Below are 27,741 nucleotides of genomic sequence, written 5' to 3'. Positions count from 1 at the left end.
TTTTTATATATATTGGTCTCTTTCTACACCTTGGTTAAATTAAAGATCCATAATAAATATTGTATGTGTGTGCTGGTGAGTGTGAGCATGTGCACTCACCTATCTGTGTTTGTGGGGGCTGAGCCACAGCTCTTTGGTCCCGCTCTGAACGGTCAACCAACCGGTACATAGACTCATGATCACCGATCATCCCACTAGACTCCATCATATTCTCCCAGCCCGAAGCCGTGCACCCTGGTATGTTGAACAAATATATTCCTCCTCTTCCTCTCCATCATCATCAATCTCTTCCACTACCTCCTCCATCTCTTGATCCACTTGATCTTCCAACGCCTGATCCGCTTCATCCTCCAAACCTCCCTCCTCCATCTCAACCAACGCCTACCTCTTTTTAATAATAATACCATTTATATTAATATAATAATTTTTGTACTGATTGTTCCATATATATTTATTTCCGCTTTGTTGTGGAAGGTAAGCTATCACTTTAGTTATTTGATAATCAGGTAAAAGTTGTAAATTAAATTTTGCAAGTCTTGGTATTGATATAATATTTTTATTTTCTTAAATAATAGTAAATTCTTGCAATAACTCACAATGCATATGCCATGCAGTGGATAATGATATATGTTTTCTTTCTGACCAATTTTTATCTTTTTCAAAATATCTAATAAGATGCTCAATGATAAGCTCATCATATTTAATTACATCATCAATACAAATGTACATATCAATAGTTTTAAGAGTTTTTTTTTATTTGCTTTTAATGCTTTTTGATAATTTATACAATTATTAATAATATACTCCCTTAATGAACTGTTTTAAACTTTGGGTAATATCTCTTACCCCATCTAAAAGAAACAACATTAAATACACAACCTCGTTGATAAAAAGTATCATTTTGTTTTTTCTAATTTAAAAGGGGAATGAGTTCTAGAATAAACTGAAAGTGAAAAATCCTGATCATCGTCTTCATATACAATATTTTGATTATGAACTTGCGTGAAAAATCTTTCATACCAGACAAATTTACTATCAGCTGTTAGTCCTGACATGTCATAAATTTTATGATATATTGTCTTCTGCTAAAATTGTTTGGATAAGTAAAAGTAATATGAGAATCATCGATATTATTATTATAATATAATTTATCAGCTATAAATAATTGTCTTGTTAGATTAAATCTCAGGGGAAAATAATATAATCCAGGTTTTTTTTTAATGTTAAACTTCTCATTATTTATATGTTCGATTTATATGTTAATTGAAAGTTTATCCTTTTTATTCATCTTTTTTTTTATACAAAAACATATACACACACAAACTCACACTCAAACACAAAAACACACACCCAAAACACACAAACACACACACAAAGACACACACACATACACAAAGACACACACATACACAAAGACACACACACACAGACACACACACAAAGACACACACACACAAAGACACACACACTTACACACAAAGACACACACACACACACAAAGACACACACACACACACAAAGACACACACACACACACACACAGACACACACACACACACACACACACAAATACACATACACACAAAGACACACACACACAAAGATACACTTAAACACACACTTACACACACACCCAAAGACACTTACACACAAAGACACACACACAGAAGAGAAGCAGAGAAAAATTTTGAAAATGATATAGCAAACAAAGCCAAGACCGAACCAAAGCTACTCCACAGTCACATCAGAAGGAAAACAACAGTGAAAGAACAGGTATTGAAACTTAGAACAGGCGAGGACAGGTATACAGAGAATGACAGAGAGGTGTGTGAGGAACTCAACAAGAGGTTCCAGGAGGTCTTCACAATAGAACAGGGTGAGGTCACTGTGTTAGGAGAAAGGGAGGTAAACCAGGCGGCCTTGGAGGAGTTCGAAATTACGAAAGAGGAGGTCAAGAGACACCTGCTGGATCTGGATGTTAGAAAGGCTGTTGGTCCAGATGGGATCTCACCATGGGTACTGAAAGAGTGTGCAGAGGCACTTTGCCTGCCACTCTCCATAGTGTATAGTAAGTCACTAGAGACGGGAGACCTACCAGAAATATGGAAGACGGCGAATGTGGTCCCAATATACAAAAAGGGCGACAGACAAGAGGCACTGAACTACAGGCCAGTGTCCTTGACTTGTATACCATGCAAGGTGATGGAGAAGATCGTGAGAAAAAACCTGGTAACACATCTGGAGAGAAGGGACTTCGTGACAAATCGCCAACATGGATTCAGGGAGGGTAAATCTTGCCTTACAGGCTTGATAGAATTCTACGATCAGGTGACACAGATTAAGCAAGAAAGAGAGGGCTGGGCGGACTGCATTTTCTTGGATTGTCGGAAAGCCTTTGACACAGTACCGCATAAGAGGCTGGTACATAAGCTGGAGAGACAGGCAGGTGTAGCTGGTAAGGTGCTCCAGTGGATAAGGGAGTATCTAAGCAATAGGAAGCAGAGAGTTACGGTGAGGGGTGAGACCTCCGATTGGCGTGAAGTCACCAGTGGAGTCCCACAGGGCTCTGTACTCGGTCCTATCTTGTTTCTGATATATGTAAATGATCTCCCGGAGGGTATCGATTCATTTCTCTCAATGTTTGCGGACGATGCTAAAATTATGAGAAGGATTAAAACAGAAGAGGACTGTTTGAGGCTTCAAGAAGACCTAGACAAGCTGAAGGAATGGTCGAACAAATGGTTGTTAGAGTTTAACCCAACCAAATGTAATGTAATGAAGATAGGTGTAGGGAGCAGGAGGCCAGATACAAGGTATCATCTGGGAGAGGAAATTCTTCAGGAGTCAGAGAAGGAAAAAGACTTGGGGGTTGATATCACGCCAGACCTGTCTCCTGCAGCACATATCAAGCGGATAACATCAGCGGCATATGCCAGGCTGGCCAACATACGAACGGCATTCAGAAACTTGTGTAAAGAATCATTCAGAACTTTGTATACCACATATGTCAGGCCAATCCTGGAGTATGCAGCCCCAGCATGGAGTCCATATCTAGTCAACGATAAGACTAAACTGGAAAAGGTTCAAAGGTTTGCCACCAGACTAGTACCCGAGCTGAGAGGTATGAGCTACGAGGAGAGACTACGGGAATTAAACCTCACTTCGCTGGAAGACAGAAGAGTTAGGGGGGACATGATCACCACATTCAAGATTCTGAAGGGGATTGATAGGGTAGATAAAGACAGTCTATTTAACACAAGGGGCACACGTACTAGGGGACACAGGTGGAAACTGAGTGCCCAAATGAGCCACAGAGATATTAGAAAGAACTTTTTTAGTGTCAGAGTGGTTGACAAATGGAATGCATTAGGAAGTGATGTGGTGGAGGCTGACTCCATACACAGTTTCAAGTATAGATATGACAGAGCCCGATAGGCTCAGGAATCTGTACACCTGTTGATTGACGGTTGAGAGGCGGGACCAAAGAGCCAGAGCTCAACCCCCGCAAACACAACTAGGTGAGTACAACTAGGTGAGTACACACAGACACACACACAAAGACACACACACACAAAGACACACACACTTACACACAAAGACACACACACACACACACACAAAGACACACACACACACACAAAGACACACACACACACACACAAACACACACACACACACAAATACACATACACACAAAGACACACACACACAAAGACACACACACAAAGACACACACACACAAAGACACACACACTTACACACAAAGACACACACACACACACAAAGACACACACACTTACACACAAAGACACACACACACACACAAAGACACACACACACACACAAAGACACACACACACAAAGACACACACACACAAAGACACACACACACACACAGACACACACACACACAAAGACACACACATACACACAAAGACACACACACACAAAGACACACACACACAAAGACACACACACACAGACACACACACAAAGACACACACACACAAAGACACACACACTTACACACAAAGACACACACACACACACAAAGACACACACACTTACACACAAAGACACACACACACACACAAAGACACACACACACACAAAGACACACACACACACACAAAGACACACACACACACACACAGACACACACACACACACACACAAAGACACACACACACACACAAAGACACACACACACACACAAAGACACACACACACACAGACACACACACACACACACACAAATACACATACACACAAAGACACACACACACAAAGATACACTTAAACACACACACACACACACACAAAGAAACACACACAAAGACACACACACACAAAGACACGCACACAAGGACACACACACACACAAAGACACACACACAAAGACACACATACACACACATTCTGACACACAAAACGCATTCTCACACAGGAATCATACAGACATTGTCACAAACACACATACACAAAGACACACACACACATTCTGACACACAAAGACACACTTACACACAAAGACACACACACACAAAGACACACACACAAAGACACACTTACACACACACACAGACACACACACAAAGACACACTTACACACACACAAAGACACACTTACACACACACACACACACACACACACACACACACACAAAGACACACACACACACATTCTGACACACAAAATGCATTCTCACACAGGAATCACACACACACACACATATTCTGACACACAAAACGCATTCTCACACAGGAATCACACACACACTCACAAACACACATACAAAACACACACCAAAACACACAAACACACACACACACATTCTTACACACACACACACACACAAAGACACACACACACACACACACAGACACACACACACACACAGACACAGGAATCCCAAAAGTTCACCAAAACTATTATTATACTCTACATTTTTTCTTAAACTGGTTGGGAGAGGTACAGTTTTTGATATGATTGGGAAGGGCATTCAACATTAAGACCCTTGATTTGAAGAGCAGCATTTCTGGTTTAAGTCGAACTCTTGGGAACCGAATGATGTCTAGGGGCAGCGTTACTTATTGTTATAACAGCACATCATTCGTTTTTTTTTTTTTTATTAGAGATGGTATCTCATCCATAAAAAATATTTTGTGGAAAAAAATGGGGTTGACCACCAGCCCGTGGTCAGTGGGGACCCTGTGGTGGACCATCAGCCGGTGGTGGACCATTCATTTGCTTATTAGGCAAATCGGATCTTGAATAGTTTGCCAAATAAGACATCAAATTTTATTTATAACTCCAAATTTTGTATTGGTTATTTTTTAATTAAGGCAAAAAAAAATGAAGAGAATCAATTAATTCTTTATGGATTTATATATTTTACCAAATTTTATTAAAAAATAAAACTTATAAACATTCCTATATAATATAAAATTTTTGATGTTTAAGTTTTGTTAATTTTATAAACATAATTTTATTTATCACACATATTAAATATATAATATTGTTAATTTTATGTATAATTTTTTATTTATATTTAAAATAAAAAAAACAAAATACACATTTTGATTAAAATATTCATAGTTACTTTATAATTTGAGATAAAATTAAAGAAAACAGAAATAACATTTTCCCTTTTATAGTTAAATTCGATATTTTATATAAAAATAAAACAAACAAAAAGTCACTCAAAGCCATTTTATATATTATTTATTTATTTTATAAACATTTTAAATAAAATTAAAAAAACTGAAAAAAATATATATATTTTCTTTTTATTAAACAAATATTTCATCACTACTTTCATAATCACTACTTCCATATTCTTTGTAGTCGTTACTCGCCTCTGTATCATAATTATAATCTATATTATCACTATTTTCATCATTAATCCATTTGAAGAACGAACAATACATGCCAACTTCAAAATCCCTAAATACAAAATAATAATAATGACTTACAAATGCTAATAACATTATGGGCGTAATAACTTTGCGAATACCAATTTGGATATAATAATATTCATCGAATAATTTAAACCAAGAAGTTGGTAAAATGTTTCCATAAACATCTAAAAATTGTACTAGCATACAACATTTTTCCTGATCATAAAGAATATTCATTAAACCTCGTTCTTTGAAACATCGAAATTTTAAATTTGATATAACAATATGATATTGATTATTTTCCTTATTTGTTATGTTTAAAAAGTATGGTTTATCTCCATATATAAAATGAACTGCATCTTCAATTTTTTATTGTAACATCTCCTTAGGTTTGAAGCTTTTCTTCAGAACAGATAAAATATAATTCCATCGGTAATTTTCATTACAAAAACATTTCCCATATAAATTACATAAGGGATACTCATCATCACTTAATGCACAATAGAGATAGTAGGCAGCCGTTGCTACAAAATTATTACTTTTGCTTATACTCTGAAACAACTCACGTCCTGTATTATCAAAATATTGAACTGAGGGAGGATTGTTTGAAACTATTTTTAGCGATCCAGTATGGTAAGACGAAGGTATACCATCTCCTATTATTTCTTTCTTACATCTATTACAAAATTTCACATTTAAGATTCTCAAAACCATAACGGACTCTTCCAGTGTTGTTGTGTGTACTGACAGAGACCATATCGGGTGTTTTAAATTCTCTCTCCCATATATTCTTTCAAGAAAAGTGGTTACATTTCCTACTGTAAAAAAGGAAAATTTGAATTTTTGTTTAGTCATTTGTTCAAAATAATCCATTCGAAAATTTGCATTACAGAGACATTTAATGCCATAATTTTCAAAAGAAGTTGTAATGTTATCATATAACATTATTTTTTCTGTGAGGATTTGTATTTTGAAGACATAAATTCTTCCACTAGCTGAGTAATTTTATGAGTGTTGGATACAACTCGTAATATCCGTTTATGTAATGGCTCATCTTTTTTAATATCAGGGAAAAAGGAAAATTGGAATATTAATAAATAAAATGTTAATTTTACCACTCCCACTCCCATTTTCTAAGAACTGTGCAACATTATTTATATTGGGAGAGTAATCACAGACTGAATGGGAATCCAATTTCCTAATAAATTTCCTTTTCAATTTTATGAGTAAGTATTGTACGAATAATTGTAAATCTTCTACACTATTATTTTCAAAGGTAACATCATCATTCTTATCAACATTATTAATATTATGATGATGATAGTTGGTTAGCACAATTGTTCCTAAAGGTAAAGCAGGAGGATAAAAGTGTAATTTTTTGAAATAAGATAATGGGATTTCTATACTACCATCTGAGTTACATGCAAACATTATTTACTTTTGTTTTTAATATTGAGTGAATTCATAAATCGATTAAAAATTTTTTCGATATTTTCGTAATCAATCAAATCAGTCTTGGATACAAATTTTGCCTTTAAAATTACCTTTGCACATCCACGTTCAATATCTTCAAAATTTGAACATGGATATGTTCCTTTATGTATTTCAATATTATTTTTATCAATCTTACACTTCATCCAAATAGATAATTCTTGTTTTTCCTCATCAAAATGGGGATCCGGACACGCTGTACACGGAAAATGTTTATTGTCATGTAAGTTAGTATACATAGGACCGCAGTCACATAGACCATTAGAATAACCTGGAGCTGTAATTACACCAGAAGGTAAATGTACCAGACAAGGATTGCGGAAACAGGCTGAACGTGAGATATCTGGATTAGAAATATATCCAGGGGAACATCGACATATATATTTCTCTTGTTCTTTTAATGGTATAAAAAAGTCTTGGGGTGTCATTTGAGTAAGGTCCACTACTTCACCCTGCCCATTGGTAATTTTAACCAAAGTTCCTCCTGGTTCACATGCAGTTAATCTATTTGTAGTTGCGTTATAAAGACCTGGTAGGTAGGATTTACACTTCCATCGATCTTCTTCAAATGAATACTGTAAAAAACCCATACTGGGTCACAAAATTTTTCTTCTGGTTGTTTCCAAAGACAGTATGTGCATCCTGGTTTGAGGATTCCACCTCCATAATAATATTTTATATTGTTAGTAGATGATATAGGTATTACGACCTATTCTAAATAACGTCCACATTTACGGCCCCCAAGTTTTTGACAAATTTGATTGTCATGAGACTGAGAACTAGGTACTTTTAAAATCATTCCCTTACATTTATTGATTTTAATGTCATTGTTATTATCATATTCATTATAATTTAGCCAACCTTGTAGATCAATAAATTCGTGTCTTTCTTCAAATGCAATTTCTTCAGCTTCAAGTCCCTCTTTAATACTTTGACGTAAAAAACTATGAATGTAAAAACGATCAGTAATATAAAGAAAATTAAAAAATATAAAAAAAAGTACGAATATGATAACAGGAATTTGAAGAAAATACTGGTGTGTCGAAGAAATCATTTTTGGTTTTTATTTAAGAGAAAATTTAGGAGTTTCTTAGTTAAAACTTTTTTATTACAGTTTGTGGAATAACAGTGAAAACGATGACGATGAATATAAAGTCTACCTGAAGGTGTACGAGATTTACCACGAACTTCATGAAAAGGACAAAAAATATTACATTGCCATTTTTGGTTCATTGCTGAGAGTTCGTTATATGGCTCCTTACATAATAATTCAGCACATTGTGTAATTATCTCTTGGTTTTTTTTTTATATTTTTCAATTTTTGGTTGATGCAGCGATCGTTTTAAAACCAACCTAGGATGACTAATTACATTTCCTCCTCCTCCTCCTAAATTATTATTATTATTATTATTATTATTAATAATTATTTCAAAAATATTATTTCTAGTGGATAAGTGTCCCTGTTTAATTTCATTGATACTAGTAAATTCTATTGAAGTCTCAATACATCGATATATGAATGAAACACTCGCCATATTGGTACATGATCCTCATTACTAAACAATAGAGTGAGAGAAAAGCTTACAAGATAATATAAAGGATATTGTAGAATCAGAGAACCTAAGATACATATAGCTGTACTGTCAGAAGTAAAATATTTTTTTTAAGAAAAGTAATTAATTTTCTCACGGGACACACATATTCAAAGTAAGGGTTAGCAGGTGCTTGTTATCATGCAAATATGATCGGCGCACGACACTGAATTCTGCCAGGCCAACTACAACAGTATTTTCTTCAAATTCTTGTTACCAATTTTCATATTTTTTTTTAATATTCTATAATTTTCTTTATATTGCTGATCCTTTGTACATACATAAGTCTTGAAGAGGGACTGGAAGCTGAATCCTCCTATTATTATTATTATTGAAACTTGACATAATGGATGACGAGCCTTATTACCAAAAGAGAGTAAGACAAAAGTTTACAGATATTATAAAGTATATTGAAGAATCATTGAACTTAATTATAGCTGTACCATCAGAAGTAAAACAATTTGAAAAGCTGTTAAATTCTTGGGTATTATATTTACCTAATCTCCAAAATGTTGTGGTAAAGAGAGGAAATTGTAATAAGTGTTGGTACCAAAGTGAGAATAAAAAACACTCACTATTTTTAGGTCACCTTTCGAAATAATTATTAAGCAAAATGATATAAAAGTTAGCTCTTCGTTTCTTATGAAAGATGTAATATTATTATTAGTAGAAGCTATTCAAAAATAAAAGAGAAATATCAATGTATATTGGGATTAATTAATAACAAATATGAGAAATTTATATACATTTTTTATAAACATGAAATTTAATTTAAATTTCAAATAACATTAAGTATTATATCAAATTTTGGAATATAAAAACCATTAACTAATTTCAAATATATTTCATTGGAAAATATTTCACATTCATTATTATAGAATAAATTTAGAATATTGTTATATGTTACATTTGAATTTTTATGTTTATTTATAATATCCCAAACTTTTAAAATATGAAATTCCATCTTATCAATATATAACAGATCTATTTGTAGATAAAAATCAATTTCTTCAGTATTTTTGAGTAATTCACTCATTTTTTTAATATTTATTAAAAAAGACATGATCATTCAGTGCTATTCCAAGAAGTACAACTTCAACCAAATTAATGTGAAACATCAACCTCTTCAGGCTTGTGGACCTCATAACTGACTGAAACCACTCTCCTGACTGATCATCATTAGTTATAATATAAAAAAAAAACACTGCCTAAAATAATAGAAGTAGCACAAACAAACAAGAGATATTTAAATCAAATAAGGGGAACAAACTTAACTAAAATTTCAAATGATGTGAAGTGACTTACTTATATATATATTTATATATTAACATTCAGTGATTATTTAAGACACCAGCTAGCTCTAGTAGCCAATGTGATGAACCTATTGGCTTATAATGTCAGGTGTGAATAATTTCCTATAAAAATTTGTAAAAATACACTTATAAATGTCGATTGAAAAATTTGCTTTAAGGTTGCTAGAGAGGTTCAAAACCTCTTTATCCTCATAGGATGGGATAATCTTAAATATTTTGGCTAAGTTAACATTAGGGATAATATATAAAATTCTTTTGAAAATTTCAAAAAAATCATATGATGATCCCAAATATATCCTTACATTAGCAAAAGTAATAGTACTTTGCTTGGCTTGAAACTCAAAGTGCATATCTTTCTTTTCAAAAGGGTCAAAAGTTAAAAAAAAAGGTACATTTATTTTGACATGGCTTACTCCTTAAAATCCTTTCTTCAGGAGTCCTGTGAACGGTTGGTAGAGTGATACACAGCCTATCAGGTGGTTCCAGTTCCTTAATTGCTTCGCCATATCTCTGGGCATCTTCTTTTCTTATTTTTTTGTGTAGAAAGATAGGTCGACATAAATAACAACGGCGAGGGCGGCGTTGAGGAACTTTTGTCATCTACAAACGAAATGAAACAAATAACTAAGTTGTGTGTTTGTTAGTCATTATTTGTTTGAGGATTGAAGGGGCTAGGCCGGGTGAAGTCTTAGAGTTGTTGAGCCACAAAAAAATAGTTCCAATTGAAGCATATATCAGTTTTAAGTTATATTCACTCCTTCAAGCATATCATTATTTGTATTCACTCGTTGAAGCCTACTGTAAATTTGGAGTGGCGTAGTAATTGTAGAGGAAGATTGATGAGAACTAATTGGAGGTGGAATGTAAGTAGGAGATGGAATTTAGGAAGAGTAGGAAGAGGAAGAGGAGGAGGAGGAAGTGATTTGGAACTTTTTGAAAGAGTTATAGAAGAGGAGGAAGAGGAGAAGGAGGAGGAGAAGGAGAAGGATAAGGAGGAGGAGGAGGACGAGAAGGAGGAGGAGAAGGAGAAGGCGGAGGAGGAGAAGGACGAGAGGGAGGGAGAGAAGGAGGAGGAGGAGGAGGAGGAGGAGAAGGAGGGGATTGGGAACTTTTAAGTCATAGAAATTGTATTGGAAGATTTATCTAGAGAACTAATTGGAGGAGGAGGAGGAGAATGAGATGGTGGGTGTGTTGAGGCAAGGAAGGAAGATACACTAACTGAAGGGAAATCATAAGAGTAAGATTGATCTAGAGAAATTAGAGGAGGAGAGTAAGTAGGAGTCCAATTAAAATCTTCATCCCGCATTTTTTTTTCCATATTTTCCGCTTCCAGTAACTCGGAAAAGGACATGCTTCTTTTCCTTGTATCCTGAATTTCAGGATCTGGATCTATAAAAAAAAATAAAAAATAAATAAATAACAAGCTAGGGCTAGGAAAATCCTTTTGCTATGATTTTTCATTTTATAGTCACCACAGTAGTACATAAGAGTATTCTGTCCTGAGTTCCGGACAAGGAACTCGGCAGTTATACACTTGAATTGATCCTATGAAGTATGTATGATCATCACCATTCTGCATCGCAAAGACTACAAAGACTAAAGACTACGGCTAATAATATCCTTTATCTCTGGGAATGGCTTCCAGGGTCACGGCACCTTAAAAACAGAAAAGACTTGCAACTCACCTTTTACTTTACTGGAAAAATCTCTTGCTAAACCCTTAGAGAGGTGATCTATAGTAGGAACCCCATGGTCCATACTGTTGGGTGTAGCAGGGACACACTGATGTGTGTGGAAAACACTCAATACCTGAGTCCTTTAATATTTATACCCTGACAGGATGGGACTCTCCCGGATGGAGGCAGGGGGTGGGGGAACTCCGTTGAGATCACTCGAACGCACAGCACCACCCTGACACATCGAAATAATACTCTTACCTTTTAAAAAAATTAATACAATTTCACGAAAGATATTTCTTCTTGTTTTGTTATCAGTACGAGTAATAGTTAGTCACAATCCCCATTTATATACTAAATGTGCAGTCAACGAAAATGGAAAAAGATTAACAATATTTGAAGATTCAATTAAATTTTGGTTTGTAAGAAATAACCTCAATTTTATAATATCTATTTATTACGATAGAAAGTTTAATGAATTATTAGGATATTATAATACGGAACAACATAAATGGTTAAATGCAGAGTTAAAATTTGGGAATGTTTCACAACTATTTATATTAAATAAATTTCAATTACCAGCGAAAAGACGACTGAATCAAAACACAACAAGTAAATTAATAGGAAGAGTTGTAATATTTAGCCATATCAATATTCTTCTAGGTTGCCCTCAAGGCTGGCCATACAGAAAATTATCATCATCAATGAAATATGATTTACAAATTGCTGCCTCAGGTAACGAAGAAGAATATCTTATTCTGACGCACTTAGCAGATACCTATGTCAAGTTTTTAATAGATGGTCAAAGAAAGACACTATGTTTGGATCACAGTCATTCACAAATAAAGATTGTGAATAATGTTAATAAATTATCAGAAAGGTGTGATACCTTAAATAGGATGTCGTCTGTTGTTATCAAATTTGTGTACGATGAGAATAATATTAAAATATTAGATGAACAAGATAGCATTCTTGACAATATAACAACATATAATAATAAGACTCGTCCTATACTTAAAGTTCTTTGAGAAGATTTAAATGGGACACTCTATATAGCACAGTGTATTGGTAATTGTAAAAAAAGTATTGATTTGCATGCTATTACCTATATGGATCAATATTTATTTGTTTTGAGTATAATAATAATTATAATTTCAGTAAGTTTATTAATTATTTAATTATATTATACTACATGTGTTAAAAGTAAAAAAAAAAAAAAAAAGGACAGGAAAAAATAGGAGAGTATATTTCATACGAACTTCCCGAACCACTTTAAAATAAATTTGTGTTAATAAACATCAACAGCCCATCAAAAACTTACACTATTTCTTTATCAAAGTCTAATGTATCAAAAATGCCCCAAACCCAAAACCAAAAACAACCATTGGAATTTAAAACACAATTCTTGAGATAAATATCCAACATGATTTGATTGATGTGTATAGTTAATCTGGTATACTAATAACTGTGTTTCCTCTTGGAAAAGAAACGATCTAGTACTACTTACTATTGGATATATATAGCAAATATCTTCATTTTTGCTAAAAGTTCGGCTTGAAATGAAAGAATTCAACAATGTTAAGTTAATAGGAAGTGCACACTTGTTGTTTTCTACTTTACGTATTTGTACTCTACTTATTCCTTTAAAGAGTAGAATTTCTTTAGTATGTTGGATACCACGATTCAAATGACAAATTATTCTTCCCTCTAATGTTTCCAAAGGGTTATTTAATTTAATCTTAACTGTGGTCATTTTACATTCATATATTTTACATCCTATATAGTATTTATTAGGATCTGGAAAAGTTTCGTATAACAAGCGTCCCTTTGTTTCTTCATTTATATCTACATTGATGGTTAATTTTGGATATAAGAAATAAGAGTACGTATAACATGCACCACATGTTATAGAAAGTGAAATATTATAAACAGTTGGGATCATTACTATTTCTTTAAAGAATTTTGTTTTTGATTGTTGATGTCTTGTTTGCCATGTAGGATGGAATGGGTCATTTATAAATGTCATGTATGGACTTTTAATAGATAATGGAGCCCATGGAATTATAGAATGAGCAAAACAAACAGTAGTAATTTTTCTTACGGTCAATATTAATAATAATAATAATAATTGATTCCAATCCATTACCTTAATTTATAGGATTAATGACTTTGATTTTCTTGGTCGCACACTTCTTTATATATTTTGGTAGTATATTGCTCCTGTTCATGGAAGAAGCTACAAATTCCCGGAACTGTGGAAATTTTGGCTTGTTATGCAAATCGAACCTTGAAAAGTTGGCTTTATTAATGTGTGTTATTAAACCAAACCAACCGTATACCCCCAAAACGGAAAACAGCAAGTAATTATTATTATTATATAAAACAAGTAATTATTAAATATTATTATATACGTTTATGTTTTGGGGGCTTTGATGTTCTGCCGGCTCGATTTTAATGTTTTTAAAAGTATAACAAGGCTTGATTAAGTCCAGGTGGGGCATTCAGGGTTAAATAAACTTTTTCCCATTTGTTCAATCTCGTGTGGTCCTTTGCCTGGTTGGCACTGATGATAACATAGCTGTTAACAGTAGTGGATTTTTTTTTTATTTATTCATTATAAAAGGATATAGATATTTTTTATTAGGTAAGATTACAATTATGATTTCAATCCATACCTCTAAAATGAAACTTGCCAGCTACATAATTGGTCAAGCAAGAGGATGAGCTGCCATTTGTGGAGAAAATGCCTCTGCCACATTAGGCGTGTGTTACGGCCCTCTCGGGTCGCAACCGGGTTCTTTCTCTGATGTAAGTAGAGTTTGGGTATCCGGCCCCAAGCTAGTAGTGGCTTTCAAGAGATGTGATCCGTAACGCAAGTAAATAAAAGGGGAAGGGAAATAAAGGCAAAAACTTAATAATATAATTAATACCATCACCATAAATACTATATAAACGATTACACCAGGGGGGGGGGGTATAAACACTAGAATGCACAATGTAGTCTTCTTCTGAAGACCCTGGACGTTCATGGTGCTCACGATGCTAAGCTCTTGGTGCTCTTGTGGCCTTATGATGAATCCTTCGATCCTGACGAGTCTACCCTGGACACAGGCCAGCCAAATCACACTTCCACTGGGGGCACCGTTGTGGAGGCCATCAACCACAAGTCCAGCCGGTAGCTGGCAGGTTCCAATCAGCGACGCTGGTAAGGCCACTCCACGATCGATACTAAGGTCGCGGACCTTAGTCAGGAGCCTCGTGTGATCCCACAGACCACTCTCCTCGCCACAACACCCCAGTGATTAAGCGTCTGCACCAGTCAGTCCCGGGTATGACAATCCCTCAACTGCCACTTCACAGGCAGGGTAACACCACAGTGTTCATCTAGGGGGCGACTCACAGCTGCTGCAGCAAACACTTGGAGACAAGTCGGCTGCCTTGGGTAGACTGATCCACTGTCCGATTCAGCAGTCCCAGGTCGACTCTGTAATCAGACACGTCATCAGTAAGAGGGACACTTTAGGGCATGTCTCTTACCGGCTCAGACCCAAACGCCCACCTATCCACTCCATAGATGGCGTTGCTGTCTGAGCGCCACCTCACCAGAGGTCAGCAGCGGCTGTGTTATGAGCTGACTAGGACGGGAAACTAGCCCTTGTGGCTGGTATTTCTCGTCCTCACTAGCTGGCGTCGTCCATTTGGAGGGGGTTTCGGGAGCTGACCCACAGATGGCGCGGTCGTCACTGCTCCGTGCTCGGACGTCGGGCTCGGGTCCGTAACACCTCCCCACCAAAATGAATTTGGTTTGGGGTTCTATAAAGAGAAACACAAACGAAATTAGTACAAGGACACAACTCCAAATGGACTCACGTACACTATGAACTGGAATGGCGAGGATGTCCCATCCACAGAACTGTCCGAACGGGAAACTCTGGCACAGATGAAACTTGAAGATATTAGGCAATGACCTGCCTGTTGCAACTTCCCACACCTCCACCGAGATGTTAATCCGGAGCATAATCTCAGGTGTCTCGAGTAAGGATCGACATCGGCGCGATTTGGGGTGAATCGACACTTCCCTGTGTCGTGACACCGAGGATGGCTGGTTACAAACGGCATTTCTAGTATCGTTCCGGTAGTCCTTCAGGGAGACGGGAACCTGGAATACAGGGGTCTGATAATTTAGAGTGACAGCGGGTAAAACAGTACTTACAGCATACCCCTCTACTAAGTCCACACCTAGTCCCAACAGGGCTGTTCGTACATCGAAGATGGCATTCGCTCTGCCACCGTCAGGTCGACCAACGTTCCGTATAACGCTGCATCTAGGCTCAGCTATCACGCGGGGGGTGTCGACCTGTCGGAAACAGTCGCTCATATTATCATCTCTCGTACCTCCTGTATCTACCATCACCTTCCAGGTCCCTCCTTTGACTGCCAGTCTTGCAGTGCAAATCTCCAATCCCTGGGATCTCTTCGCGATGTTCATGGGAGCCATCATCTGTCGGGTCGCCAACTGGTCCTTACCGAGGACACACATAAGAACAAAAAATACCGCTAGGAAACATTTGGTTAACTTAGGGACAAGTTTCCTGAGCTTGAAATGTCCATAGCCGGCTACATCCATTAGCCTGGTCTGGACCAAAGAGGAAACTACAACCTTCGCACATACCTCACATACCTCCGACGTCTGGGGAATCTCTGGCCGGTTCAATGAACGCTGTACCTTGCCATACCGCAAGTACTCATCCGCCTTCGCTCCAGACTCTGGGGTATCCGTGGGTGCTTGCACACGAGACCTCTCTTCTTGCTCAGTCGCTTCTGCTACCTTAACCGCATGTTCCTCGTCGGGAGAAGAATCAGGAGACTTTGCTATAATGCTGTCGATCTGTGGGTGAGAGGACAAATTAAATATGTTACCTGATTCCGGGTCTGACTGCACCTGGACATTACCACTGCCCGTTGTTACCTCAGACCTTGCTGTTCCGGCCGACTCGTCCACAATCTTGGGATGATTGGTGTTCCAATCTGTCACCAAGTCGTTGGCTAGTATCACGTCAATCCCAGCTATAGGGAGGGTATCGACTACTGCCAACACACATGTGCCGCTGAAGTAAGGCGAGTCGAGATGTATCGGCACTAAGGGGGCGATGTACTGCGTCCTAGGAAACCCAACCAGGACAACCTTTTGTCTCCCATCTACACTCACTCCCTCGGGTAAGGAGTTTTTCACGATCAGGGACTGGGCTGCTCCACTATCTCTGAGCACTACAACTGATCTACCAGTATGATCACTCGTTACATACCCGCTTGAAGTGTGAGGGGAAAACAATCTTGGTTCTTCCTGCGTAGTCGTAGACTGGCTTCCTGCTGGTAGTGTTACACAGCTCATCAACATCACCTCCCTACGTGGGCCGCTACCTCTTCTGCCTCGGCACATAGCAGCTACATGCCCTTTCTGCCCACAAGTCCAACACACCATATTCCTCCTCGGACTCCGGTGTTTAGGACTGTTAGGACTAGTCCTTCGAGGGCTACTTAGGGGCGTCTTCTCAGCACTTCGTGGGACGGGTCTCTCCTCTTCCTGATGAGGTTTGTCAAACCGGCGTGGGTAATTCCTCGGGACATACTTAGCAGACGGTCTATGAGTCAGGATGTATTCTTCAGCCATGGTGGCTGCCACACTCAAGGTCTCCACCTGCTGCTCCTCTAAATACGTCTTCAGGTCTCCAGACAAACAATCCTTGAAGTCCTCTAACAGTATGAGCTGCTCTAGGTCTTCTTTGGTCTCCACCTTCCGAGAGGCACACCATTCCTGGAAAAGTCGCTCCTTGATAGTGGCGAATTCGGTGAAAGTGTGCTCTGAGGTCTTCTTCAGGTTTCTAAACTTTTGCCTGTACGCTTCAGGTACCAATTGGTACGCCATGAGCACCACCTTCTTCACCTTGTCGTAATCGCCAGAGTCATCAAGGGACAACGTGGAGTAGGCGACTTGGGCCTTCCCAGTCAAGACGGACTGTATCATGATGGCCCAATTCTCCTTTGGCCACTCCAAAGAGGCTGCGAAGAACTTCGAAACTTCCTTCTCGTTGAACTTCAGGACCATTTTGATGTTCCTCACCGGATCGAAAAGACTTGTGTCCGTTGTTTGCCACCGACCACCACCTAACCGCAGTACTTCTAGCTCATGTTGTCTCTCTTTTTCTTTTTCTTCTCTCTCTCGCTCTTCTCTTTCTCGTTTCTCTGCTCTTTCTCGCTCTTCTCTTCTTTCTTCTCTTTCTAATTCTAAACGCCTCATCGCCAATTCTTTATCTTTCATCTCCATTTCTTTATTTTTCATCTCCATTTCTTTATCTTTTAATTCTCGTTCTAATTCTAACTTCTTCCATTCTATCTCGCGATTTATCTCTAAGGCACGCATTTTGACTGTAAGAAAGCTAATATTCAGCTCACCTGCATCACTGTCAATGTCACTGCCTTTATCTTCCTTTTCAGTGGAAGTTACTTCCTCACTTTCTTTTGTACTTGGTACCACACCTTCCTGTTTTTCTCCGGCCTTCAAATGCCGGTGAACCTTTGACAAGATCTCCACACGGGAATCACCGGCACGTATCTTGATTTCCAGGTAGGCACTCACCAGTACGAGTTCCTGTTTGCCCAGATACTTTAATCTGGCAAGACAGTCCTCCCTGTTCAGAAAGGCCTGAACATCGTCCAGATCGTCGATGGTCGCTTTTTCTGCCATTGTCACAGATGGAACACTTAGCACTTAACACACCGCTTCACTTTAGTACTTAACGCACCGAGCACTGTTCTACGTCAATATTGCACTTTATCGCGCCAAACACCGCACTTGCCAATATTGCACGTATTTACTCCGGACACCGCACTACACAATATTGCACTTAATCAAGCGAGCACCTCGCTCTACAATATTGCACTGAATCACTCTGAGCACCGCACTACACAATATTGCACTTAATCACAGCGAGCACCGCACTGCACAATATTGCACTTAGTCACTCCGAGCACCGCACAGGACGTATAACGTCCTAATAGTCACACACAGGGGGAATTATTTACAGGGATTACGCCACTTCACCACCCCTGTCAAACATACTTGACAAGGGGTCGGATCCCGCTGGGGATGCCAATTATGTTATGGCCCTCTCGGGTCGCAACCGGGTTCTTACTCTGATGTTGTTAGAGGAAGGGTATCCGGCCCCAAGCCAGTAGTGGCTTTCAAGGGATGTGATCCGTAACGCAAGTAAATAAAAGGGGAAGGGAAATAAAGGCAAAAACTTAATAATATAATTAATACCATCACCATAAATACTATATAAACGATTACACGTTTATAAACACTAGAATGCACAACGTAGTCTTCTTCTGAAGACCCTGGACGTTCATGGTGCTCACGATGCTAAGCTCTTGGTGCTCTTGTGGCCTTATGATGAATCCTTCGATCCTGACGAGTCTACCCTGGCCACAGGCCAGCCAAATCACAGTTCCACTGGGGGCACCGTCGTGGAGGCAATCAACCACAAGTCCAGCCGGTAGCTGGCAGGTTCCAATCAGCGACGCTGGTAAGGCCACTCCACGATCGATACTAAGGTCGCGGACCTTAGTCAGGAGCCTCGTTTGATCCCACAGACCACTCTCCTCGCCACAACACCCCAGTGATTAAGCGTCTGCACCAGTCAGTCCCGGGTATGACAATCCCTCAACTGCCACTTCACAGGCAGGGTAACACCACAGTGTTCATCTAGGGGGCGACTCACAGCTGCTGCAGCAAACACTTGGAGACAAGTCGGCTGCCTTGGGTAGACTGATCCACCGTCCGATTCAGCAGTCCCAGGTCGACTCTGTAATCAGACACGTCATCAGTAAGAGGGACACTTTAGGGCATGTCTCTTACCGGCTCAGACCCAAACGCCCACCTATCCACTCCATAGATGGCGTTGCTGTCTGAGCGCCACCTCACCAGAGGTCAGCAGCGGCTGTGTTATGAGCTGACTAGGACAGGAAACTAGCCCTTGTGGCTGATATTTCTCGTCCTCACTAGCTGGCGTCGTCCATTTGGAGGGGGTTTCGGGAGCTGACCCACAGATGGCGCGGTCGTCACTGCTCCGTGCTCGGACGTCGGGCTCGGGTCCGTAACAGCGTGTTGAACAATTATAAAGATATTAAAATATATTGCCTCATTGGGAAGGACTGGTTTGTTGATAAACTTTAAAACTTCATTCCCATCGAATATTCAGGTTATACACTTGCAAAGAATGAAAAAAAACAAAAAAAGGAGGGCTCATAGCAATCGCTGAATTAATACATCCGGAAGATGTACCAGTATTGATATACTTCATTGAGTCTCCATCAATACGAGTATTGCTACCTAAAAACTACATTACCTGGAAAGAACAAATTACATCAAAGTTCACAGTTGCAAATGGTACCCTCGACAATGGAGAACCTCCCAACTTTTCCGATATTGTTGGGAGATTTTATGAAGAAGTAATAAAAACTATGGATACTGATGCCGAAAGATGTGGAATTTTTCTATCATTTAAAACAGATAAAAAAATTTGTAAATTGTATCCAGTAGATCTAGGGTTGATATTTATTCATCCCCGTTTTGAAATTAAAAGGAAACGAAAAATCTGTGAGTGGTTTAATGAAGATGAGTATAATATTCCATTTCTTTCAATATTCGAGAGGTTAAAAATACCTGACCTTTGTAATGCTTCTTCAACGACATTACATGAAAGGGAAGGTACTGGAAAGAGGACTATAAAATGTAAATTACAAGGCAAGAAAATTCCCATTGGTCTCTGTGTACCTTCGCTGATATTATACAAATTTGGTTATAAAAGGGCTGAAATATTGAAAGAGCCTATAACCTTAGGCGTAATGGCTTTAGGAACCAGTAATCAGAATTTGGACGAAAAAACTTATGTCATGGGAGTCTGATGTAATCTGGTGTGTTCTCGGAAATTGCAAAGTGGCTCCTCCAAATACTATAGTCAATTGTATGAATGACCTCTAATTTTTTATAGGCTTTAGGGGACGTCGCACTTGGCCTACAACTTTCATATTTGTTTAAGTTAATTTGTTTATATTTGAGTTAAAACTAATTAACTTAAATAAACTAACACAACAAGAAAATCACTCGGGCTTATTAGGCAAATGGGGTCTTTTTTGCATAGTGGCTGAGAAGTACGTTCTATGCCAGAGAACGTACGTCTCGGCCTACTGTACAAGAAAGACCCCATTTATCTAATAAGGCTGAGCTCATTAGATTATTTTTAGTCTCCTCACCTGTGTTCCCTTGCTTAATTATACTCTGTCAGAATCAATCAAAATAACAGTTTGTGAGCTGGTAATAAATAAGCCCAAATACAAAATATAATTCTTTATTGATGTGCGTTTAAACCAAACCAACCATATATATATTGAGAAACGAGCGAAACGGCATTTTATTTTTTGGTGCTACGAGTTTTTACATAAATTTTCATTATGCCGGCATTTTTTGGTACATTTCTGATTATTTCTTTTGCAAATACATCGATGATTTAGACAGGATATAAGTTTACAGTGGCATACTAATTGTTTCAGGTATCTATTATCACTGAGAAAGTAAGTTGATTGTCTACGAACAATCTCACGAAGCCCAAGTTGTTGATTCTTATTAATTTCGTTTGGCATTATTCTTTCGATTGTTTTATCAAAATCGTTTCTTGACAGATATTTGTTAATCGTTCCAAATTTTGTAGCTACACGATATAAATCTCTTTCATTGTCTATTTCGATGATAATTCAACTGATTGTTCGCATTCCTGTTTTGTTTTCCCTATCTTCTTTAGGTATTATTACATTAACAGCATCATATAGGCTAACAGGTGTTACATTTGCCGATGACAATTGTAACATTTTGGAGGCATTAGTTATCTGATGCTCATAAACTTTGCTTCTAATAGTTCCTAAATTTTCAATATGTAAATTATATGAATCGTTGTTTGTTTCAGAATTATCATTATCATTAGGTTTACCATCTTCTAAATTACATAATCTTCTATTTATTATTATTTCAGGCAACAGCACAATAGCAGGTGATGATGGTGTTGGTGGTGATAATATAGGGGGTAATGAAGGTGGCGGTATTTGTGGCGGGGATAATATGGAAATAGAGGCAGTTGTAGCAACAGCAGAAACAGTAACAGTAACCTCCTCAACCTCATCAAAAATTATTTCTTCCACGTCTGGTAACAGTGAAGAAATCTGACGCAGCAGTGGACTTGATGATGACAGGGAATACTGCAATTATAAGAAAAAAATTTTTAGTATACCGAAATTAATTGAGGACTCTTGTTTTCCAAGGTTGAACTGAAAACAAAACCAATAAATATTAAGGAATTTTACCTGAGGATCATTTGCTTCTTTGCCTCTTTTTTTCTTCCTCCTCTTTGTCTTCTTCTTCTTCTTCTTCTTCATCTTCTTCTTCTTCTTCTTCATCTTCTTCTTCTTCATCTTCTTCTTCTTCTTCTTCTTCATTGTCATCATAGTGACAGTTATTGAACAATTGGCTATATATTGAGGGCGAAAGACGAATCTTCATAACTATTGGCGGTTCTATACCAAAAACTGCCTTGTAAGGCGATAGGCCAATTCCACGTGAATATGCAGTGTTTTTGGTGAATTGCACAAAGGGAAGTCCAGCTGACCAATCTCGCGTTTGATTTTCACACATCCAACTGCCAAGCATTTTAATTACATCCCCATTCACACGTTCAATGCTCCCTTGGCTCTGTGGATGACGAGGTTTGCTATTAATGAGGTCCATGTTGGGCTACATTTCGTTTTTTAGCTCTTGAATGACCTCGGCCACAAATTCACGGCCGTTATCGCTCTGCAAAATTCGTGGGGCTCCCAAGAGAGCAAATATATCGAGCAAGTGGCGTGCCACTTCGATCGCCCGTTTACTGCGAAGAGCTCGTAAAACCGAAAACTTTGTTAAATGATCCTGATAATGCAAAATATATTTATACACACATCCTCCTTCTTTTTGCATATTTATTAAGTCCATTTGTCCTCGCTCGGCAAAACTGGCCGATACAATAGGCCGTATTACCCCTTTTTTTCGTCAAGGAAGTCGTTTCAAATTGCATATGTGGCAGAGTGAAATAAAGAGTTTCACCGATTGTTGAGTGACGTTAGCGATAGTTTTACTTACTTCAAAATAAGTTCTCTTTTTTCCTCCGTGACAAACTGCTCTGTGTGCATCATAAATCGTATCATACAATTGCCCATGATGTATGAAACGACGACACATCTGGCCAGGATCAGCTGTTGTTCCTGTTGTTGTTGTTACAGCCGTAGTAGAATGATGATGATGATGATTGTCACTGGTCAGTTTACGCTTGGTCCCCCGCTTCATTCTTCGTTCTGTTTCGTCGATGGTTACTAGGACGTCATCCCCAAATAGATTTTTGACATCATATCGAGACAATAGATCATATTCATGAGATATCTTTGTAGTCAGTTTCAATTTAGCATTTTTGACTTCCTCAATGTATTGTGCTAATTTTTCTCGAGTGAAAGTTTTTACGGCTTCCAGGCTCATCTGTTTCTAACATTTGGCTAATTTTTAATTCAAATTCCTTTTTTTTGCCTAACCTCTTCTTCTCTCTCACGCCCTTCATTAACTTTTTGTTCCAAAGGTAAAGACGTGGATGATGAAGGTAATGGTTCTTCATCAACACTAGTATTGTTATTATCACTTCTTACTTGTTGTTTCTCTCCACATGTTAATGGAGAGGAAATTGTAGGTGTGTCCTCCATGCTGGAGCAAAATCGACTGACGCTGATATTAACCCTCACGCTGAATATTTTATATTGACCAATCACTGGGAGGCTTTCTTGGTTAAGCTGGCAGTTTACAGTTTGTGCTTATTTAACTAAATTATTCCAGTAAGATAACACAAACACTGTTGTTACATTCTAGGTCAATTATTTCAAGTTTCAGTTAAAATGTCAGTGTCATCAATACCTAGCAAAATTATTATAATACTTTGCCTAATGGGCAGAGTGCACTGATTGTATGTGGAAAACAAAAAAAAACAAAGAACTAGACTAAAATTTAATTTATTGAATATCATCAATTCAATGTGTGTGTTGCGGGTTACGAACAAAAAATCAGTGTAGCATCATACCCTCCCTGAGAGAGTGAAATATCATCAGTTCAATGTGTGTTGCTGGTTACGAACAAAAAAATTCAGTGTTGCATCATACCCTCCCTGAAAGGGTGAAGGGAGGTGTTAAAAGCAAAGCAACGATAGGGTTAATTACCAATAATTGAATGTTGTTTGGGGAAGTTGGTTCATGGTTAGCCAATTTCCTTAACTCTCAAAACTTAGCTGATGTTCTTCTTTATGTTAAAGACCACTTGTATATCTTCCTTAAGTATGTTAACTATAGCCTGAAGTACATCCTGCTGCCATTTTAGGTATTGTGATATATCCTGCACTTTGTCAACAACCAGTCCATACCGTTGGGCTCGCGGAAAACTACCAGACTTTATAGACTGAGCCATTAGTTCATTCAAACATCCCTTGAGGTCCTGCAGCTGCATATACAAGTTTTCTAATCGCAGTCGAATCTGATCCTCTGTTTCTTCTAGTGGTAGAGTTTTTTTCCTTTCAACCTCTTGTGCTGACACCAATTTTAGAACTCGGCGCATTATATTTGTCTGTTTCAACCTAAAATTCTGAATGGCAGCTTTAATTGTCGTCTGCATACAACTTAATTGTCTTGTATCATCCATGATATTCTTCATACTATTATGAAGTTTATTGCCATATTCTTCTTGATACTTGAACTGTTTCTGTAATTCCTGAAATCCCACTTTTACAACAGGTATCAATTTCTTTGGGTCAGGATTTTTTCGCTTGCCCAGTTCCCACAATGCTGGATCAATTCCTATAAACAATAAATAATTCATTTTAATTTTTAATTCCACAAATGCAGGTACAATAAAAAATACCCCGTAATATCTTCACTTTTGTCATTATGTCACGATAAGTAGATGGATTGGTCATATCAAAATCATTTACCTCTTTGCGGTGTATCAAGATATTTCTTCATTTGTTGTTCAGTTAAAGTCAACATTGGAATAATCTGTTCAATAAACAAATTCTGAAACAGAAAAAGTAGGCATTTTTGTCTCTGTCTGGCTATCTACCTGCTTGTCTGTCAAAAACGTTCCATTAACAATGTCCCTTTTAAGCTAATTTGATTTTTAAGCAAACCTGATATCAAATCCCATGAAATAGATTGGTACAAGCTATAATAAGGCTTACTTAGGCTTACCTTAAAAATTGGATTGTATGATGCTCTTAAGATATGACTAAAGGTGTCAGTGGTAGATGCACGTTGAATTTCCCCTAGAAGGTATATATATATATGAGCAGTTTGCATAATACCATACTTGAAATCATCTTTTATGATATTAATTATTATTAGGGAAAACATTATAAAATCTTTAAATTCTTTTACCATTAGGAAAAACTTGCTGAATGTAAAATCTAAAGTTCGTTTTGTTTGGTACTTCAGCAGCAAAAATTTTATTAACAACAACTTCATTACCTCCGAATAATAGACTCAATGCTGAAATAACTTCCTGTTTGTAGGCCCTGCAAGAATAAAAAAAAAAAAACATTTTTTAATGTTCCCGGATCCTAGTCATATTTAACAATGAAAAATTATTAGAACATTATACAAGTATATGATTATTAATTACTTACTCCACTTCTGAAAGGCCCCTTCAAATTATAATATGCACAATACCATCTTCATTATGATAATTGGGAATTTTTGCATAGCAAACTACTTTGAAACGACAATATGGATTTTCAGATGTGAACTCTACAGGTGACATATTGGACGAATAATAACCTGGAATAAAATTCATAAAATTATACTTTATTTTAATTATATACATTTTACAATATTATAAACAACTAGTCAAATCTACTAAGTTTCCATAATGGTTTACTCACTACCTCATCGAAAAAAGCTCCACATATTTACCTTTACCAAACCCCCAAAAAGCTTGAAGTTGATTCCACTTTCGCAAGACCTCATCATTTTCATTATTGAAGTAGGAAGGAGTACAGATTGCAATATGTAATGCCATTGATGATGAGCCCGGTTGTCGGTGAAGCATCTGAAACTGATGATTGCCCCTATTTGATTCGACCAGTGAAATAAAAACAATGTTGAACGAATCCTCACACATTATGGTGAAACCATTTAACACACCATCTCACCAAATGACCTACAACAGATCACAATTGCCTTATATTCTAATACACTTACCGACCAGTGAAATAAAATAGAGTTTGTAAATGTATATTAATTTAACTAGTCAGTGGTATGGTGAAAACATTCAATACAACATATCACTAACTAGTACAAATCAATAAATATCCAGCGGCAGGCCTCCGTTGCAGAAATAGGAAAGTGTCTTTTCTTCACAGAGGTTCGTTTGTCAAATATTAGGAGACAAAAAAAAAAAAAACACACTTAACACGTGCAAATCAATATCATCATGCGCTTTCTATGATGGTGAACACTAAACATTGACTTATAGTTGAGTCATTAAATGTTGATAGGTCGAATTAAAATTTTAACTATAATATATATCCAGCAGACAACATCAATTATTGAGTTAGCAACCACACTTCTTTTTGGCAAGACGAAACTTTATAGTTGATCTGGTGGTTCTCAGTCTATGACAAGCAGGCAACCCACAATCATCATTAACACATGAAGACACATGTGTATGCAAGAGGGTTGAATATAAGATTAACACCGAACAATGTGGATGTCTAGAAACTACTACATGATGACGAACCCGGCGAAACATTAGACAAATTGGGGTACAAGTTTTTTTTTGACATGATGCACTGTGGGCAAATTCATACAGCAACACATCGGTTCCATCGTGGTTAGCAAACCATTCTAATATTTGTAATAAACTTTGAGAATTAATTTCACAATAACGTTGTTTTTTTTATATAGTCTCAGGCGATACAGATTCTTTCTTAACCAACTTTCTCAAAGCCACATTTTCATCATTGGAATGGATATGGTTTTCTTCTATTTTAACAATAATAGACTTGCTAGTTGAAGTAGTATCTTTTTTCTTTTTTATCTTCTTCTCTTCGGCTCCCTCACTGATATCATTCTGGAAAGATTAGATTTCATCACAAATGCACCTGAGACATTATTTATTTATTTATTATAATACAGTGTCCAAAGCTTCATATAATATCTGATAAATATTATGCTAATGAAAACTTTAATGCTTATCATAAAATAACTTTTAGGCGTACTTACACCACAAGATTCCTTGGATAGCTCCATTACACAGTAGCCCGTATTACTACTGAACAGGATTCTGGCATACTGGTTGACTGGACTGGATACGGAGGCTCTTATATATTGTATCACCGGCATATTGCAGGGAACTAAATGTAATGATTCATTTCTCTCTTTGAATCATATTCATTGGTGAATATAAAATAGAAAAGTTGATTCAATGGCGATAACCAAACTTGGTGTTTACATCGGAGGATAATAGCACTGCTTGGTAATACTGTGATATGTTGATATTTTACAAAGAAGATTATGGTTTGGTTATTATGTCCATAATCACATACCTCATATTTTGTAGTCTTGTAATTAATGGAAAGAGAGAATGTGAGGTATTTA

General features: G+C 37.3%; 1 protein-coding gene across 1 annotated transcript; it reads right to left on the bottom strand.

Annotated features, from left to right (window-relative positions):
• Window positions 1-204: 204 nt before the first annotated feature.
• On the bottom strand, window positions 205-27,486 carry LOC123749821 (probable nucleoporin Nup54). The gene is made up of 9 exons (XM_069323455.1): window positions 27,367-27,486; window positions 27,081-27,214; window positions 26,295-26,302; window positions 25,856-25,920; window positions 25,080-25,161; window positions 24,410-24,945; window positions 16,853-16,861; window positions 16,088-16,330; window positions 205-381 (listed from the first exon to the last, which is right to left on the bottom strand). Exons 1-9 carry the CDS (start codon window positions 27,484-27,486, stop codon window positions 205-207), a joined length of 1,374 nt encoding a protein of 457 aa, XP_069179556.1.
• Window positions 27,487-27,741: the final 255 nt, after the last annotated feature.

This window comes from Procambarus clarkii, chromosome 12 (genome assembly GCF_040958095.1).
Source record: "Procambarus clarkii isolate CNS0578487 chromosome 12, FALCON_Pclarkii_2.0, whole genome shotgun sequence".
Classification (NCBI taxonomy): domain Eukaryota; kingdom Metazoa; phylum Arthropoda; class Malacostraca; order Decapoda; family Cambaridae; genus Procambarus; species Procambarus clarkii.
The sequence above is the reverse complement of the archived record's forward strand: the minus strand, read 5'-3'. Positions and strand labels throughout refer to the sequence as shown.

Coding starts and splice junctions, on each gene's coding strand:
- LOC123749821 (XM_069323455.1), bottom strand. CDS start 27,486: ATGCCGGTGATACAATATATAAGAGCCTCCGTATCCAGTCCAGTCAAC. Junction 25,162..25,855: donor ATCCATATTGTCGTTTCAAA/GTAGTTTGCTAT, acceptor TTTCTGTTTCAG/AATTTGTTTATTGAACAGAT. Junction 24,946..25,079: donor TCTTGATACACCGCAAAGAG/GTAAATGATTTT, acceptor TATTGTTTATAG/GAATTGATCCAGCATTGTGG.